Source organism: Agrilus planipennis, unplaced genomic scaffold (genome assembly GCF_000699045.2).
Source record: "Agrilus planipennis isolate EAB-ADULT unplaced genomic scaffold, Apla_2.0 scaffold113, whole genome shotgun sequence".
NCBI lineage: Eukaryota > Metazoa > Arthropoda > Insecta > Coleoptera > Buprestidae > Agrilus > Agrilus planipennis.
The window spans coordinates 345,796-364,174 of record NW_020442452.1 but is presented as its reverse complement, the minus strand read 5'-3'; the positions used below and the strand labels follow the sequence as shown (position 1 = coordinate 364,174).

The 18,379-nt window shown below is 35.8% G+C and overlaps 1 protein-coding gene across 1 annotated transcript in view; it reads left to right on the top strand.

The window, feature by feature from the left end:
- Window positions 1-231: 231 nt before the first annotated feature.
- Window positions 232-18,379, top strand: part of LOC108737023 (kinesin-like protein Klp98A) — a 46,418-nt gene continuing 28,270 nt past the window's right edge. The window contains exons 1-5 of the mRNA XM_018469665.1: window positions 232-572; window positions 635-704; window positions 761-979; window positions 1,035-1,285; window positions 1,339-1,468. Of these exons, the coding sequence (XP_018325167.1) occupies window positions 526-572; window positions 635-704; window positions 761-979; window positions 1,035-1,285; window positions 1,339-1,468 (717 nt within the window). The 5' untranslated portion in view covers window positions 232-525. The remainder of the gene's footprint in view (window positions 573-634; window positions 705-760; window positions 980-1,034; window positions 1,286-1,338; window positions 1,469-18,379) is intronic.

The following is an 18,379-nucleotide window of genomic DNA, read 5'->3' as shown; positions in this document are numbered from 1 at the left end:
TCATAACATCAGCTTTATTTAAAAGTTAAATTTAGTTAAAATCTTCGATCACATAATATACTAAACACGCCGTTCGTTTCGAATGGTGAAGCCAAACCGCCGCCACCAATAACGTCAGTGAAGGGTAAAATATAGCTTGCTGTATAGCGACAATCAACTTCATAGAAGTTAGATGTTCTATTACCATAGATATAAACATGATCCACTACAAGGTTATGAGCTGATCTATGGGTTATGAGCAGTTATGTTTTGATTTAATGGTTTTTATTTTGTTTTTGTTATGTTAACCCTAAAGGGCTATTGTTGTACATTGCAGTACAGTGTGGTTATATTGTGGTAGATGTTATTATGTTGCAGTTAGCATAATTCGCATCGTACACTTATATATTAATCTGTGTTGTGTTATATTTATTATAAACGTAACAGGTTTCAATTTTATTGCAAGTGAAAATGTAATTTATTTGTATAATAACTACATAAGATGAATAATTAAAAAAATAATTTACCAACCTTGTGATAAGTAAAATGGCTTCAGTAAAGGTTGCAGTTAGAGTAAGGCCCTTCAATCAAAGGTATTTAGTTTAATTATGCTTAAAATAAAAAAATTATACAGACTAAATTTGTAACATTACAGGGAATTAGATTTGGAGGCAAAGCTTATTATTCAAATGCAAGGAAACCGAACTGGTATCCTAAATTGTAAAGTAATGATGATAAGCAGAACTTGTCTTCAGAAATAATATATACATTATGTTTTCAGGCTAATGCCAGAGATGAAAGCATACGTTATAAAGAATTTACTTTTGATTATTCTTATTGGTCTCATAATAAAGAATCTCCTAATTTTGTTTCACAAGAACAGGTATATAATGATTTAGGTACTGAAGTTGTTGACTGTGCCTTTCAAGGATATAATGGTTGTGTTTTTGCTTATGGACAAACTGGAAGTGGCAAAACTTTTACCATGATGGGCTCACCTGTAAAGTTTTTTATATTTATTTTTGACAGCTAAATTATTTATTTCCTCTTTTAAGGAGGAGCAAGGACTAATACCCAGAGTTTGCAAATCAATTTTTGATAGAATGGTGGAAAACTCTATGAAAGGTACTACGCATCGTGTTAGTGTAAGTTATTTGGAGATCTATCAAGAGAAAGTTGCTGACCTTTTAAAAGGTCACAATTCAGCAGTTAGAGTTCGTGAGCATCCTAAGAAAGGACCTTATGTTGAGGGGTTAACCACACTTATAGTTACTAACTATGAGCAAATTTTAGAGTGTATAACTAGGTATTATATTAAATATATATAAAAATTTGAAACAGTAGTCACTTTGTTTGTAGGGGAAATGCAAATCGAACTACAGCTGCAACTAATATGAATGATGTTAGCAGTAGAAGTCATGCTATCTTTACAATAACTTTTGTTCAAGCAGGATATTGTAATGGAATACCTAGTGAAACTGTATCTAAAGTAAGTATTTAAAAGATTTTTTTATTTTCACCTCCACATCAAGTATCTTACATGAGCTACTACCCTTTAACAATTTATATATCAACTCCATCAAACAGTGAAGTTGAAAAATAGTTAACTTCAGCAAACTTTAAATAAGCATTATTGGCATGCAAATAATATCTATCTCAAAACTTTTTTTTGGTGAAGAAATTTACAAACAAGAGATATCAAGTTGATTAAACAGATTATTTATTGACCTATGCCAGATTATCAAATAATTCAGGATACAATCTGCTGGTATTAAACTAGGTATAGTTATTACTTAAAGCTGTACTTGATTTGCTTATTGCGATCAAACTAAGTTTAATTGAAAATTCATTTAAATAAAACTTGTTTCCTACTTTTATACAAGATGGTCTGTAGCGTCTTTTGATTTACTATACAGAGTATTCGAAAATAAAAAAAGCAGGTTTCGTCTAAAAAGCAACTTTTTGAAATATTAGTCCAATCAAATAACGGTATAGGAAAATATTGTTCAGAATGTCAAAATATGGGGCTGTGGTGGATAACGATAACGACTAAATACTAGTAATTTAAACATCACGATTAAATTTTATAAATTGTAACTAGTATTCGTTGTGTCATGTTCATGTGTATATTTCTTTGTGTTTCTGTTTAAAATTTCTTTTGTTAACTTTTAATATTCCTTCAAATATCATAAACATTCTTTTATTCAAATTTAGGTAAATATCGTTTCAAACGATTATTTTCTATTATCAAATATTGAAGCAATCAAAATTCCTTTCTATTGTATTTGTATTGCAGTAAATGTATTTCTTTTGTATGTCCTCCTGTAAATATTTTAGATATTGTACTCTAATTCTTTCCACCTATCTCTGTCAATAACTTTATTATATTATTTTCCTATAATCCCTTTAAACATTTCAGTTTCGCTTACTAACCGCACCACGTCTGTATTCCCTATTCTTTCTTAATTGCCTTTTATGAAGGGTTTCTGCGGTGGCCGGTACTGTAGTCTACTTTTTAGGATTTTCTATCTCTGGTATTTTTCAGACATTAAAATACTGCTCTATTGATACTCCATTTCTATGTGCTACCCTTTATCAGCTTTTACATCGATTTTTTGAAACTCGGTGGTTCCTCTTAAGCTTTTCAGCAATTAAGTGTTTTCTCTATTTACGCGTGTCTTTTTAAGTTTATAAATATATGTTTTATTTCTTTGTTGTTACTGTTATTACGTTCTCAAAAAACTAACAAACTAAAGTCAAAAACACTTAAGTGGTTTGACATGTTAAAGTGGTTTCAGTGAACGTGCAAACCTTCGAGTGCAAGAGTGTAACACAGGATTAAACAGTGCAATTGGAAAAAACAGCTCAGGTAAACCTTTCTGTTTTTTTGTTGTTTTTCGTGACAATAGTGAATCCAACCACTGAGGAAACCCGTGTTTTAAGTGCGTTAGAATCAATGCTCGGTAATAAAAACAGCTCAGCGCGTCCCAGGAAGAGAAAACTCACCGATTCCTGAAATATGAAGAGTTGAATGATCGAAAGTCGTTCTAATTTATGTGACATTTGAAAAGTCTCGCCGGTTCTGCAGCTCCTTTCAACATTATCAAGGTCATATGGTTTAACCGACTACCGAGTAACATGCAGCCCATACCCGCAGGTTAAACAACAGCTTCTTGGAGGATCTAGCCGACCTAGCCGATAAGCCAATGAACTTATCGATAGGGAAGCCAAACAACTTCTGTAAGACTGTAAGTACAGTTACGGCATCCTCGATTGCCGAGATGTTCGCCGAACAATTGCGTCTGATTGGATCAGGGATGATAGCGCAGTAAATAATATGCAAAATGTGGGTTCCTTCCTGATTTTTCAAACAACTTCCATTTTATTAGGTAGGTCAATGTTCATGACATATCGTAAAATACTACATTTTTTAAGTAGTCACACACATTTTTATTTAATAAATGTGTAATATTTTATATTTCTCTAATTTATGTCCTTTTGTACAAATTGAGCTATCGGCTTGAATTGTTTTTGCTAAAAAGCACATATTTTATGAATAATAATGTTATTAAAAATAAGACCTTTTAAAAATAGATAACTTTAAAGTTCAGAAAATATGCAATCAAATTTCCACTTGTAACCTTGCATAACATGCTGCGAAGAAAATTGAGATAAAAGATAACAGAAGTTTTTAATAGTATAATTTTTATAGTTCAGGTACAGTGATTTTTTAAATCACGGTTTCAATTGTGACTCGCCGCACCGACTGTCTACAAAAGAGATTTATGTGGAATGTAGCCGGCGAGGCGCGGCGCGGCGCGGCGCTGTAATGACCAATGCTGGCGATGATCAACTCGTAGTCTGTTTTGCTTTTTAACGAATCATCGTCATCATAAAGTCGTCAGTCCTTAGACTGGTTGGACACGTACATCCACTCTTACCTATCCTGAGCTAAACTTCGCATTTCCCTAAAACTAGAACAACCCAGATCCTTAACTATATGCGAACAGCAATCTAATCTAGGTTTACCTCCACCCTTCCTAATTCCTGTTTCTGCCTCTAATACTTATATCTCTTACTAGACTTTCATGCCTGAGAAGGTGTCTTACCAACCTATCTCGACTATTTCTTATTGACTTCCATAGAGTCCTCTGTTCTTATATTCTTTCTAATACTTCATTTCTAACCTTTTCTATCCACGGTATCCTCATCATTCGCTTATAACACAACATTTCGAACGCTTCTAACCTTTTCATTGCCGTTGCAACCACTGTCCATGTTTTACACTCGTACAACACCGCGCTCCAGACATACACCTTTAACAACTTTTTTCGAATTTCTAAATTAACCGTTCTCGAGCATAGAAGTGACTTCTTTGTATTGAAGGCGACACGACCCTGCTGTATTCTCCGCTTTATATCCCTACTATTCCTTCCATCATGACTCATCTGACTTCCTAGATATCTAAAATCAGCAACTGTATCTAATTTTTCTTCTCCTATCTTTATATTCGTTCTTTCCTTACTTTTTCTTTCCTTACATACCCGTATTTTAGTCTGACTCCCTAATATTTACTTCTCTATGTTGCAACTTTAACTCTGTAACTGCCTATTGTTCTTTATACAAACTAAGTATTACTCTTCTATCTTTGTAACTCATCCCTATATCCCAAGTATATTTAACATCTTGTCCCATTTAACATTGTTAAAAGCTTTTTCTAAACCTACAAATTCTATGTACGCACTCTTTCCTTTTCCAATCATTTTCTCTATTGTTACACTTAAAGCTAGAATGGCCTCCCGCGTTTCTCTATTTCCCCTAAACACAAATTGATCTTCCCCTAACAGTTCTTCGGCCCTTTTTTTCATCCTACTTTGTACAATTCTAGTTAAGATTTTTGACTCATAGGCAGTTAAGCTAATTGTTCTAAACGTCTCGCATCTATCGGTGCCTCACTTTTTCGGAATCATTACTACCACGTTCCGTTTATAATCTTCTAGAACTTTCTCTGTCTCGTAAATGTGACTAACTAGCATAAACATGTGATCTCTAACCTCTTGTCCTGCATGTTTTAGAGTTCCCCTCTGTATCCCATCTACCCCTAGTGCATTATTATTCTTTAAGTTTTTTAATGCTACATCGAACTTTTCTCTCATTGTGGGATAACCTACCTCATCTATCTCAACACTATTTTCCTTCTATAATATATCTCCTAACTCATGACCTGCGGATAGGTTCCCTAAATATTCTTTCCACCTATCTGCCTTTTCCTCATTTTCTATCAACATGACCCCTGCCTCGTTTCTTATATTATTACTACTGTATCCTACATCTCTAAAATTCCTTTTAATTATATTATACGCCTCATCGGTTTTACCTACTTCAAACTTTTCTTCTACTTCCTTACACATCCTATCAATCCACTGTTCCTTAGCTGCCCTACACTTCCTAATTATTTTCCGCTTTATAGCCTTATATCTTTATCGCCCTTGTTCGTCTGTTCTGTTTTTGTATTTTGACCTTTCTTCTATTAATTCTAAAATCTCATTTATTATCCAGGGTTTCCTACTTTCGTTTCGTTCAAGACATATCTGTAACTGCTGACGTTAGGCATGTTTTAATGCAGTTCCATTCTGTCTCTATGTTCCTGTCATTCGTTTCTCCCGCCGCCTTTAGTATTTCGTCTGTCCTTTTACCTAACCTATCACGCGTTTCGTTACATTTTAGCTTTTCAAGGCGTCTCCTACCTTCCCTTTTTTTCAGAATTTTCAATTTAAGATTGGTCTTCATAACTACTAAGTTACGATCACTATCGATATTTGTTCCTGGATACCTCCTACAGTCCTTCACTTGATATTTAAATCTTTACCTAACAAGTATGTAATCTAACTGATATCTCCCTAAATCACTTGGCATCTTCCACGTATAGCGCCTACTAACGTGAGGGTTGAATAAAGTATTCGCGACGGTTAAGTTATGTTTATCGCAAAATTCTATCAGCCTATCTTCCCTATTATTTCTATTGCCTAATCCAAAAGAACCTGCTGTTGCATCCACTTTGCCCTCGGCTATTACTGCGTTGAAGTCTGTTACAACTATTAGGTTTTCCTGCCCTTTCACTAAACTTATCACGTCTTCTGTGTCTGCATAAACCACTTCTACGTCTTCATCACTGTAGGATGATGTAGGCATGTAGACCTGCACTAATACCGATTTTACCGGTTTCGAGTTGAATTTAACCACAACTATCTTATGGCTTTTTTGTAAATAACTTTCTCTACCTGCCCTACTTTCCTACGCATTACAATTCCTACCCCTGAATTACCTTCCACCGATTCTGTATGTATTACTCTAAAGTCTCCTCTCCAGAAGTCTCGAGCTTCGGGCTAACGGACTTCACTAATGCCTACTATATCTAATCTACTCATCTCTACTTTTAAATTTCCCTACTTGCCTCATTGTCCTAACATTCTACGCCCTGTGCTGTAAAATATTGCACCTAACCCTATTACACTTATTGATGACATCCCCCGAGGTAGTCCCCGCCTGGACATCCGAATGGGGGACTAGTTTACGTCCTGAGTGCTTTACCCCAAAGGACGCCATCATTTGTGTTCGGTTTGTTTTTCTTGCGATATCGTAATGTGGTGGATGCCCGTTGCCTTCCATATTGCAGTATTGTACATCAGAGTGCCATACCGATCCTCAAGATCTCTGCCACCCTGAGTACTGAAAGAGCTGCTGCCCTCTTTCAGGGACTTGTCTTAGTATGGTTTTCCTGTAAGAACCCACCATTATGGTTGAACGAAACTCTTGTATAAACTAGAGTGGGTGGATCGGCTTGCGAGTTTCGATGATTTAGGGAGTCGGACCATACGTTCAACCATAATTGGGGAAGGGTTCTTAAAGAGAAATCATACTAAGACAAGTCCCTGAATAAGGGCAGCACCTCTTTTAGTACTCAAGCTGGCAGAGATCACGAGGATCAGTATGGCACTCTGATGCACAATACTGCGATGTAGAAGGCAACGGGAAACCACCACATTACGATATCCCAAGAAAAATAAACCGAATTCAAAAGATGGCGTAAACTAGTCTAGTCGGAGACTACCTCGGGGGATGACATCAATAAGTGTACATGCCTACCTCATCTTACAGTGATGAAGACGTAGAAGCAGTTTATGCAGATATAGAAGACGTGTTATGTTTAATGAAAAGGCAGGAAAACCTAATAGTTGTAGACTTCTACGCAGTAATAGGTGAAGGTAAAGTGGGTACAATAGCAGGTTCTTTTGGATTAGGCAATAGAAATGATAAGGGAGATTGGCTGATAGAATTTTGCGATAAACATAACCGTCGCGAATACTTTATTCAACCATTACATTAGTAGGCGCTATCTGTGGAAGATGCCAGGTGATTTAGGTAGATATCAGTTAGATTACATACTTGTTAGGTGAAGATTTAAAAATCAAGTGAAGGACTGTGAGAGTTATACAGGAGCAGATATAGATAGTGATCATAACTTAGTAGTTATGAAGACCAATCTTAAATTGAAAATTCTGAAAAAGAGGAACGGTAGGAGTCGTCTTGAAAAGCTAAATTTAATGAAACGCGTGATAGGTTAGGTAAAAGNGTGAAGGACTGTGAGAGTTATACAGGAGCAGATATAGATAGTGATCATAACTTAGTAGTTATGAAGACCAATCTTAAATTGAAAATTCTGAAAAAGAGGAACGGTAGGAGTCGTCTTGAAAAGCTAAATTTAATGAAACGCGTGATAGGTTAGGTAAAAGAACAGACGAAATACTAAAGGCGGCGGGAGAAACGAATGACAGGGACATAGAGACAGAATGGAACTGCATTAAAACATGCCTAAAGTCAGCAGCTACAGATATATTATGTCTTGAACGAAACGAAAGTAGGAAATCCTGGATAATAAATGAGTTTTTAGGATTAATAGAAGAAAGGTGAAAATACAAAAACAGAACAGACGAAGAAGGGCGATAAATATATAAGGCTATAAAATGGAAAATAATTAGGAATTGTAGGGCAGCTAAGGAACAATGAATTGATAGGATGTGTAATGAAGTAGAAAAAAAGTTTGAAGTATGTAAAACCGATGAGGCGTATAATATAATTAAAAGGAATTTTAGAGATGTAGGGTACAGTAGTAATAATATAAGAAACCAGGCAGGGGTCATTTTGATAGAAAACGAGAAAAAGGCAGATAGGTGGAAAGAATATTTAGGGAACCTATACGTAGGCTCTGAGTTAGAAGGAAGATAGTGTGGAGGTAGATGAGCTAGGTTATCCCACAATGAGAGAAGAGTTTGATCTAGCATTAAAAAACTTAAAGAAAAATAAGGCGCCAGGTTTAGATGGGATACAGGGGGAAATTCTAAAATATGCAAGATGAGGTTAGAGATGGTATGTTAAGCTAGTTTTGCTCATTTATGAGACGGGGAAAGTTCCAGAGGATTATAAACGGAACGTGGTAGTAACCATCCCTAAAAAGAGAGGCGCGGATAGGTGCAAGACATTTAATGCAATTAACTGAACTTCCCATACGTCGAAAATCTTAACTATATTTGTACAGAGGAGCATGGAATAAAGGGCGGAAGATCTATTAGGTGAAGATCAATTTGGGTTTAGAAGAAATAGAGGAACGCGGGAGGCCATTCTAGCTTTACGTGTAACAATAGAGAACGATACAAAAAAGAAACAGGGCATACATAGGATTTGTAGGTTTAGAAAAAGCTTTTAACAATGTTAAATTGAAGAAGATGTTAAATATGCTTAAGAATGTAGGGATGAGCTACAAAGATAGAAAAGTGATACTTAGTTTGTATAAAGAGCAACAGGCAGTTATAGAGCCTGGGGCTGCAAAGTAGAGAAGTAAATATTAAGAAGTGAGTCAGGTAAGGATGCACACACATTAGTATGCTTAGATTTGCAGATTGTATAGCAGTATTAGCATCTAGCAAGGAGGACTTATGAGATAGCTTTAAATAAAATGGAAGCGGTAATGACAAAACAGTAATGTATGAAAATAAATAAAAGTGAAACTAAAATACTGGTATGTAAGGGAAGAAAAAGTACGGAAAGAACGAATATAAAGATAGGAGGAAAAAAATTAGAAGAAATGGCCGATGTTAGGTATCTAGGAAGTCAGATAAGTCAGGACGGAAGGAATAGTAGGTATATAAAACAGAGGGTTAAGTCGCTTTCAATAAAAAGAAGTTACTTCTATGCTCGCGAACGGATAATTTAGAAATTCGAGAAATGTTGTTAAACTTGTATGTTTGGAGCACGGCGCTGTACGTATGCGAAACATAGACAGTGGGCGCGGCGGAAAAGAAAAGGTTAGAAGCGTTCGAAATGTGGTGTTACAGAGGAATGATGAGGATACCGTGGATAGGGAAGGTTAGAAATGGAGAGGTATTAGAAAGAATAGGAAAACATAGGACTCTATGGAAGTCAATAGGAAATAGTCGAGATAGGTTAGTAGGACACCTTCTCAGGCATGAAGGGCTAGTCAGAGACATATTAGAGGCAGAAACGGAATTTGGGAGGGGCAGGGGTAGACCTAGATTAGATTAGTGTTCGCAAATAGTTAAGGATATGGGTTGTTCTAGTTTTAGGGAAATGTGAATATTAGCTCAGGATAGGAAAGAGTGGAGGTGCGATTCCAACCACTCTTAGGAGTGACGACCTTATGATGATGATACCATAAAATGGAGTGCATTTTTTGTGGAGGGGTAGGTTAAAACGGTATACTTGTGTTCAAGCCCTGAAACAGGGCTTGGGGGCTATAATTAAGGCTGCGGATGCAGCAGTGATTCAGAGAAAAACAGAAATATTCCTTCGTCTTCAACAACTAGGAGTGAGATTCCTACATTTGAAATTCGAAAAATGTGTCTTATTTGCAACAAAAATTGAACAATAAAAAAGCAAAAATTAACATCAAATCATATAGGTTTGTAAATTATAAAAACCATTTATTGGCATAAAGTTGAATTTATTTTTTATTAGGAACAGGAAAATGTACGTATGAAAAAATAATCAATGTGGCCAAAAAAAGGAAGGAGAAGGAATATGATTTCCAAATTGGCCGATTATGAGGACTTATTTGCACATTATGCCAGGTCGTGTTATAGCCATTATATTTCAGAATGTAATAACAGGCCGTTGTAAATAAACTGGCAAGAAACACACAACATGCAGCGAGACACGAAAGTTTTTTATCAGATTCCGACCAAACAGATACACTTTCAGATTCAAGTAATTCTTTTGTATCTAGAACTGATAATGTTAATATATCTCTGCGGAACAAGTTGCTCAAAATGAATACAATATTTTACATCAAGCAGGAGGCATTTTAAAAAAACATGCGAAATTTTCTGTCTCCTCGAAAAGATTTTCTTGTTCAACGTGACATTAATCAAAAAGAATTTCGAAAACAATTTCCAAAAATGTTATTGGAATTTATATCTTGGCTTGTTGATGATCACAGTTATAACCATGCACAAGACGATATCAACTCAAATGCTGTTATTCCTTGTAATGTTATTATGGCATTGTTCAATAAGTTATACAAAAAAAAATAATTTCTGTTTAGATTGGGTTTATATGTATACCATTTAGTACGAAGTAAACAACTTTTTTTTATTTTTCTTTTCTTTTCTGAAATTCGTATCAGTTGTACTTATAACGATATTAGACAATTAACAACACTCATTGCAAAAGATAGAATTAGTAATGAAAAAGTTTATGTTTCACCAGGTGTAAAAGTAGTTGATAATACAAAAAAAACTACATACACGCCAGTATAGACAATTTTGACTTGAACGAGGATACAATCGACGAAAAAAACACTACTCATTATATGACTATGGTGGTATTTCAGCAAGGTTCAGAAGGTTCATTTGCAGATGAAAGTGTGACTCGGAAGGGCCCTTTTCGTTAAATTTAGAAGATATTGATTTTTCTTTTTGAAACATATTAATATATTTTAAACCTCAATGCAGACCAGAATCGTTACTTTCAACGAGTTTTAATTTTAACAAAATAAATTATGAGATGTTTTCAAAAATTAATATGACATGGAAAGTTTTTCAGTACCTGATCCATCCAGATGATCCATTTCTGACTTGGTGGGCTTACAATAGTGGTGTATCCGAAAACAAAGTTCCATTAACCAACATTTTTTATATGCTATTATTAAACAATTCACCAATAGAGTTTGATACAATATATACATCTTTGGTACGCTTGGTTGGAGTTAGCAACTCAATCAATCTCGCATAATCATAACTGCAGATTTAGCAATTTATTCGAAAGCCAGAGAAATTTTATGGAATAAACCTCCAAAACTAAAAGATAAAGTAACCCTTATGCTTGGTAGAATGCATTTAAATATGGCATTCATTGCAAGTATTGGATGTATTTTTGGGGACGAGGGCCTCACTATATTACTTTCTGAAACTGATTATGCCGAAAATACATGTAAAATGATGGTGGAAGGTAAGCAGTATTCAAGAGCGATTCGTGGCATAACTTTAGACTTTTCGTAAAATGTTTATTGAAGTATTTCAACACTTCAGAAAAAATCTGCTTTAAAAACGATATAAAAAAAGTTCTGGTCGATTTTCAAAATTTTGGCTATAACAAAACAAATATTGAAACGTTACTCAAGATTGAGTCTCTAGAAGAAAATATGAAGAATTTTATTGCTAAGGGTTCAATTATGTCGCCATCATTTAAATATTGGCATTCCTTTCTTGACAGCGCTGACTTTTGCACATTATTATAATCAGAAAAAAATGGCAATTTTGACTCTCATTTGTGTGCAATATACGATAAATTACCGTATCATACAGCTGCTGGTCGTAATTTGAATCTGAAATGGATACCTATTTATTTATCTGACATGAAAAATTTGAAAACCAATATTCCTGATATGTATGAGTTTTTAGCAAAAAGAAATTTTGTTGTAAAAAAGACCAACGAAAAGACTATGTTGCTTCAGATATGGCATTAGAACAATCGATTAAAAAAGACTGTAAGAGCTTTTCTGGAGTAGTAGGATTATCTCAAAAACCGGGTACAATGTTTTGGTGGCTTACAACTAGTCAGGCATTGGGAGATTATTCAAAACATTTTTCAGGTAATAACTGGATTATTTTTGTACTGCCTTAGGTATCTTCTTTTGTCGTAGATTTAACGTCAACTGTAAGCAAACGAACACTTACAGATAAATTAAAAGACCATAGGAACGAAAGTGATGTTCTTAAAATGATAAGCAGTTTGGAGAATGAGTGGTGTGATCCATTTGATTTGGATACAATAAACATATGTACAGGAAAGGTAGTAAGTGAAGAAGTAGAAGAAAGTCTAGGTGGCTTCTTTGACAGAGCTATCGAAAAGGTTAAAAGCTTATTGCAGAGATCTGAAACTAGTTTCTGGAAATCAATGAAAAAAGATCGTTAACTTTTAAAGATCTAAAAATAAAGCCAAAGACGACTTCAAAAAAAAAAAAAACATTTATTGGGTCTGAATTTATGTTTCGAAGAATTACATGCGCAGCACGTTTCCAAGAAATGGATTTATCAAACATTTTGTACTACGAACTCTTTTCTGTCACAGCTTCCTTGTTCAACGAAGACGGGTTAATGCGCAAAACTGTAAAATCTAAACTTTCGAAAAAGTTAGAGGCATTCACTAGCGCATTACCTGACTGTTCACCTGTGGATTCCTACATCATTGATGCCATAGTACTATTGCAACAGTTAAAGTCATCTTCAATTTCAACTTTTAACGACTTGGGACGTGTGTTACTAAACAAAATTTTGATTAATGGACGAAAATACAGTGCAAAAAACATTATACGAGGGTGGATTGATAAGTTTCCGGCCTGACCAAGAAAAACAAGGTTTTTAAAAATTTTTTTTTTTTATTTCTCAACATAATCTCCTCCAAGGCTNCTCTTAAGCTTTTCAGCAATTAAGTGTTTTCTCTATTTACGCGTGTCTTTTTAAGTTTATAAATATATGTTTTATTTCTTTGTTGTTACTGTTATTACGTTCTCAAAAAACTAACAAACTAAAGTCAAAAACACTTAAGTGGTTTGACATGTTAAAGTGGTTTCAGTGAACGTGCAAACCTTCGAGTGCAAGAGTGTAACACAGGATTAAACAGTGCAATTGGAAAAAACAGCTCAGGTAAACCTTTCTGTTTTTTTGTTGTTTTTCGTGACAATAGTGAATCCAACCACTGAGGAAACCCGTGTTTTAAGTGCGTTAGAATCAATGCTCGGTAATAAAAACAGCTCAGCGCGTCCCAGGAAGAGAAAACTCACCGATTCCTGAAATATGAAGAGTTGAATGATCGAAAGTCGTTCTAATTTATGTGACATTTGAAAAGTCTCGCCGGTTCTGCAGCTCCTTTCAACATTATCAAGGTCATATGGTTTAACCGACTACCGAGTAACATGCAGCCCATACCCGCAGGTTAAACAACAGCTTCTTGGAGGATCTAGCCGACCTAGCCGATAAGCCAATGAACTTATCGATAGGGAAGCCAAACAACTTCTGTAAGACTGTAAGTACAGTTACGGCATCCTCGATTGCCGAGATGTTCGCCGAACAATTGCGTCTGATTGGATCAGGGATGATAGCGCAGTAAATAATATGCAAAATGTGGGTTCCTTCCTGATTTTTCAAACAACTTCCATTTTATTAGGTAGGTCAATGTTCATGACATATCGTAAAATACTACATTTTTTAAGTAGTCACACACATTTTTATTTAATAAATGTGTAATATTTTATATTTCTCTAATTTATGTCCTTTTGTACAAATTGAGCTATCGGCTTGAATTGTTTTTGCTAAAAAGCACATATTTTATGAATAATAATGTTATTAAAAATAAGACCTTTTAAAAATAGATAACTTTAAAGTTCAGAAAATATGCAATCAAATTTCCACTTGTAACCTTGCATAACATGCTGCGAAGAAAATTGAGATAAAAGATAACAGAAGTTTTTAATAGTATAATTTTTATAGTTCAGGTACAGTGATTTTTTAAATCACGGTTTCAATTGTGACTCGCCGCACCGACTGTCTACAAAAGAGATTTATGTGGAATGTAGCCGGCGAGGCGCGGCGCGGCGCGGCGCTGTAATGACCAATGCTGGCGATGATCAACTCGTAGTCTGTTTTGCTTTTTAACGAATCATCGTCATCATAAAGTCGTCAGTCCTTAGACTGGTTGGACACGTACATCCACTCTTACCTATCCTGAGCTAAACTTCGCATTTCCCTAAAACTAGAACAACCCAGATCCTTAACTATATGCGAACAGCAATCTAATCTAGGTTTACCTCCACCCTTCCTAATTCCTGTTTCTGCCTCTAATACTTATATCTCTTACTAGACTTTCATGCCTGAGAAGGTGTCTTACCAACCTATCTCGACTATTTCTTATTGACTTCCATAGAGTCCTCTGTTCTTATATTCTTTCTAATACTTCATTTCTAACCTTTTCTATCCACGGTATCCTCATCATTCGCTTATAACACAACATTTCGAACGCTTCTAACCTTTTCATTGCCGTTGCAACCACTGTCCATGTTTTACACTCGTACAACACCGCGCTCCAGACATACACCTTTAACAACTTTTTTCGAATTTCTAAATTAACCGTTCTCGAGCATAGAAGTGACTTCTTTGTATTGAAGGCGACACGACCCTGCTGTATTCTCCGCTTTATATCCCTACTATTCCTTCCATCATGACTCATCTGACTTCCTAGATATCTAAAATCAGCAACTGTATCTAATTTTTCTTCTCCTATCTTTATATTCGTTCTTTCCTTACTTTTTCTTTCCTTACATACCCGTATTTTAGTCTGACTCCCTAATATTTACTTCTCTATGTTGCAACTTTAACTCTGTAACTGCCTATTGTTCTTTATACAAACTAAGTATTACTCTTCTATCTTTGTAACTCATCCCTATATCCCAAGTATATTTAACATCTTGTCCCATTTAACATTGTTAAAAGCTTTTTCTAAACCTACAAATTCTATGTACGCACTCTTTCCTTTTCCAATCATTTTCTCTATTGTTACACTTAAAGCTAGAATGGCCTCCCGCGTTTCTCTATTTCCCCTAAACACAAATTGATCTTCCCCTAACAGTTCTTCGGCCCTTTTTTTCATCCTACTTTGTACAATTCTAGTTAAGATTTTTGACTCATAGGCAGTTAAGCTAATTGTTCTAAACGTCTCGCATCTATCGGTGCCTCACTTTTTCGGAATCATTACTACCACGTTCCGTTTATAATCTTCTAGAACTTTCTCTGTCTCGTAAATGTGACTAACTAGCATAAACATGTGATCTCTAACCTCTTGTCCTGCATGTTTTAGAGTTCCCCTCTGTATCCCATCTACCCCTAGTGCATTATTATTCTTTAAGTTTTTTAATGCTACATCGAACTTTTCTCTCATTGTGGGATAACCTACCTCATCTATCTCAACACTATTTTCCTTCTATAATATATCTCCTAACTCATGACCTGCGGATAGGTTCCCTAAATATTCTTTCCACCTATCTGCCTTTTTCTCATTTTCTATCAAAATGACCCCTGCCTCGTTTCTTATATTATTACTATTGTACCCTACATCTCTAAAATTCCTTTTAATTATATTATACGCCTCATCGGTTTTACCTACTTCAAACTTTTCTTCTACTTCCTTACACATCCTATCAATCCACTGTTCCTTAGCTGCCCTACACTTCCTAATTATTTTCCGCTTTATAGCCTTATATCTTTATCGCCCTTGTTCGTCTGTTCTGTTTTTGTATTTTGACCTTTCTTCTATTAATTCTAAAATCTCATTTATTATCCAGGGTTTCCTACTTTCGTTTCGTTCAAGACATATCTGTAACTGCTGACGTTAGGCATGTTTTAATGCAGTTCCATTCTGTCTCTATGTTCCTGTCATTCGTTTCTCCCGCCGCCTTTAGTATTTCGTCTGTCCTTTTACCTAACCTATCACGCGTTTCGTTACATTTTAGCTTTTCAAGGCGTCTCCTACCTTCCCTTTTTTTCAGAATTTTCAATTTAAGATTGGTCTTCATAACTACTAAGTTACGATCACTATCGATATTTGTTCCTGGATACCTCCTACAGTCCTTCACTTGATATTTAAATCTTTACCTAACAAGTATGTAATCTAACTGATATCTCCCTAAATCACTTGGCATCTTCCACGTATAGCGCCTACTAACGTGAGGGTTGAATAAAGTATTCGCGACGGTTAAGTTATGTTTATCGCAAAATTCTATCAGCCTATCTTCCCTATTATTTCTATTGCCTAATCCAAAAGAACCTGCTGTTGCATCCACTTTGCCCTCGGCTATTACTGCGTTGAAGTCTGTTACAACTATTAGGTTTTCCTGCCCTTTCACTAAACTTATCACGTCTTCTGTGTCTGCATAAACCACTTCTACGTCTTCATCACTGTAGGATGATGTAGGCATGTAGACCTGCACTAATACCGATTTTACCGGTTTCGAGTTGAATTTAACCACAACTATCTTATGGCTTTTTTGTAAATAACTTTCTCTACCTGCCCTACTTTCCTACGCATTACAATTCCTACCCCTGAATTACCTTCCACCGATTCTGTATGTATTACTCTAAAGTCTCCTCTCCAGAAGTCTCGAGCTTCGGGCTAACGGACTTCACTAATGCCTACTATATCTAATCTACTCATCTCTACTTTTAAATTTCCCTACTTGCCTCATTGTCCTAACATTCTACGCCCTGTGCTGTAAAATATTGCACCTAACCCTATTACACTTATTGATGACATCCCCCGAGGTAGTCCCCGCCTGGACATCCGAATGGGGGACTAGTTTACGTCCTGAGTGCTTTACCCCAAAGGACGCCATCATTTGTGTTCGGTTTGTTTTTCTTGCGATATCGTAATGTGGTGGATGCCCGTTGCCTTCCATATTGCAGTATTGTACATCAGAGTGCCATACCGATCCTCAAGATCTCTGCCACCCTGAGTACTGAAAGAGCTGCTGCCCTCTTTCAGGGACTTGTCTTAGTATGGTTTTCCTGTAAGAACCCACCATTATGGTTGAACGAAACTCTTGTATAAACTAGAGTGGGTGGATCGGCTTGCGAGTTTCGATGATTTAGGGAGTCGGACCATACGTTCAACCATAATTGGGGAAGGGTTCTTAAAGAGAAATCATACTAAGACAAGTCCCTGAATAAGGGCAGCACCTCTTTTAGTACTCAAGCTGGCAGAGATCACGAGGATCAGTATGGCACTCTGATGCACAATACTGCGATGTAGAAGGCAACGGGAAACCACCACATTACGATATCCCAAGAAAAATAAACCGAATTCAAAAGATGGCGTAAACTAGTCTAGTCGGAGACTACCTCGGGGGATGACATCAATAAGTGTACATGCCTACCTCATCTTACAGTGATGAAGACGTAGAAGCAGTTTATGCAGATATAGAAGACGTGTTATGTTTAATGAAAAGGCAGGAAAACCTAATAGTTGTAGACTTCTACGCAGTAATAGGTGAAGGTAAAGTGGGTACAATAGCAGGTTCTTTTGGATTAGGCAATAGAAATGATAAGGGAGATTGGCTGATAGAATTTTGCGATAAACATAACCGTCGCGAATACTTTATTCAACCATTACATTAGTAGGCGCTATCTGTGGAAGATGCCAGGTGATTTAGGTAGATATCAGTTAGATTACATACTTGTTAGGTGAAGATTTAAAAATCAAGTGAAGGACTGTGAGAGTTATACAGGAGCAGATATAGATAGTGATCATAACTTAGTAGTTATGAAGACCAATCTTAAATTGAAAATTCTGAAAAAGAGGAACGGTAGGAGTCGTCTTGAAAAGCTAAATTTAATGAAACGCGTGATAGGTTAGGTAAAAGAACAGACGAAATACTAAAGGCGGCGGGAGAAACGAATGACAGGGACATAGAGACAGAATGGAACTGCATTAAAACATGCCTAAAGTCAGCAGCTACAGATATATTATGTCTTGAACGAAACGAAAGTAGGAAATCCTGGATAATAAATGAGTTTTTAGGATTAATAGAAGAAAGGTGAAAATACAAAAACAGAACAGACGAACAAGGGCGATAAATATATAAGGCTATAAAATGGAAAATAATTAGGAATTGTAGGGCAGCTAAGGAACAATGAATTGATAGGATGTGTAATGAAGTAGAAAAAAAGTTTGAAGTATGTAAAACCGATGAGGCGTATAATATAATTAAAAGGAATTTTAGAGATGTAGGATACAGTAGTAATAATATAAGAAACGAGGCAGGGATCATGTAGCTAAA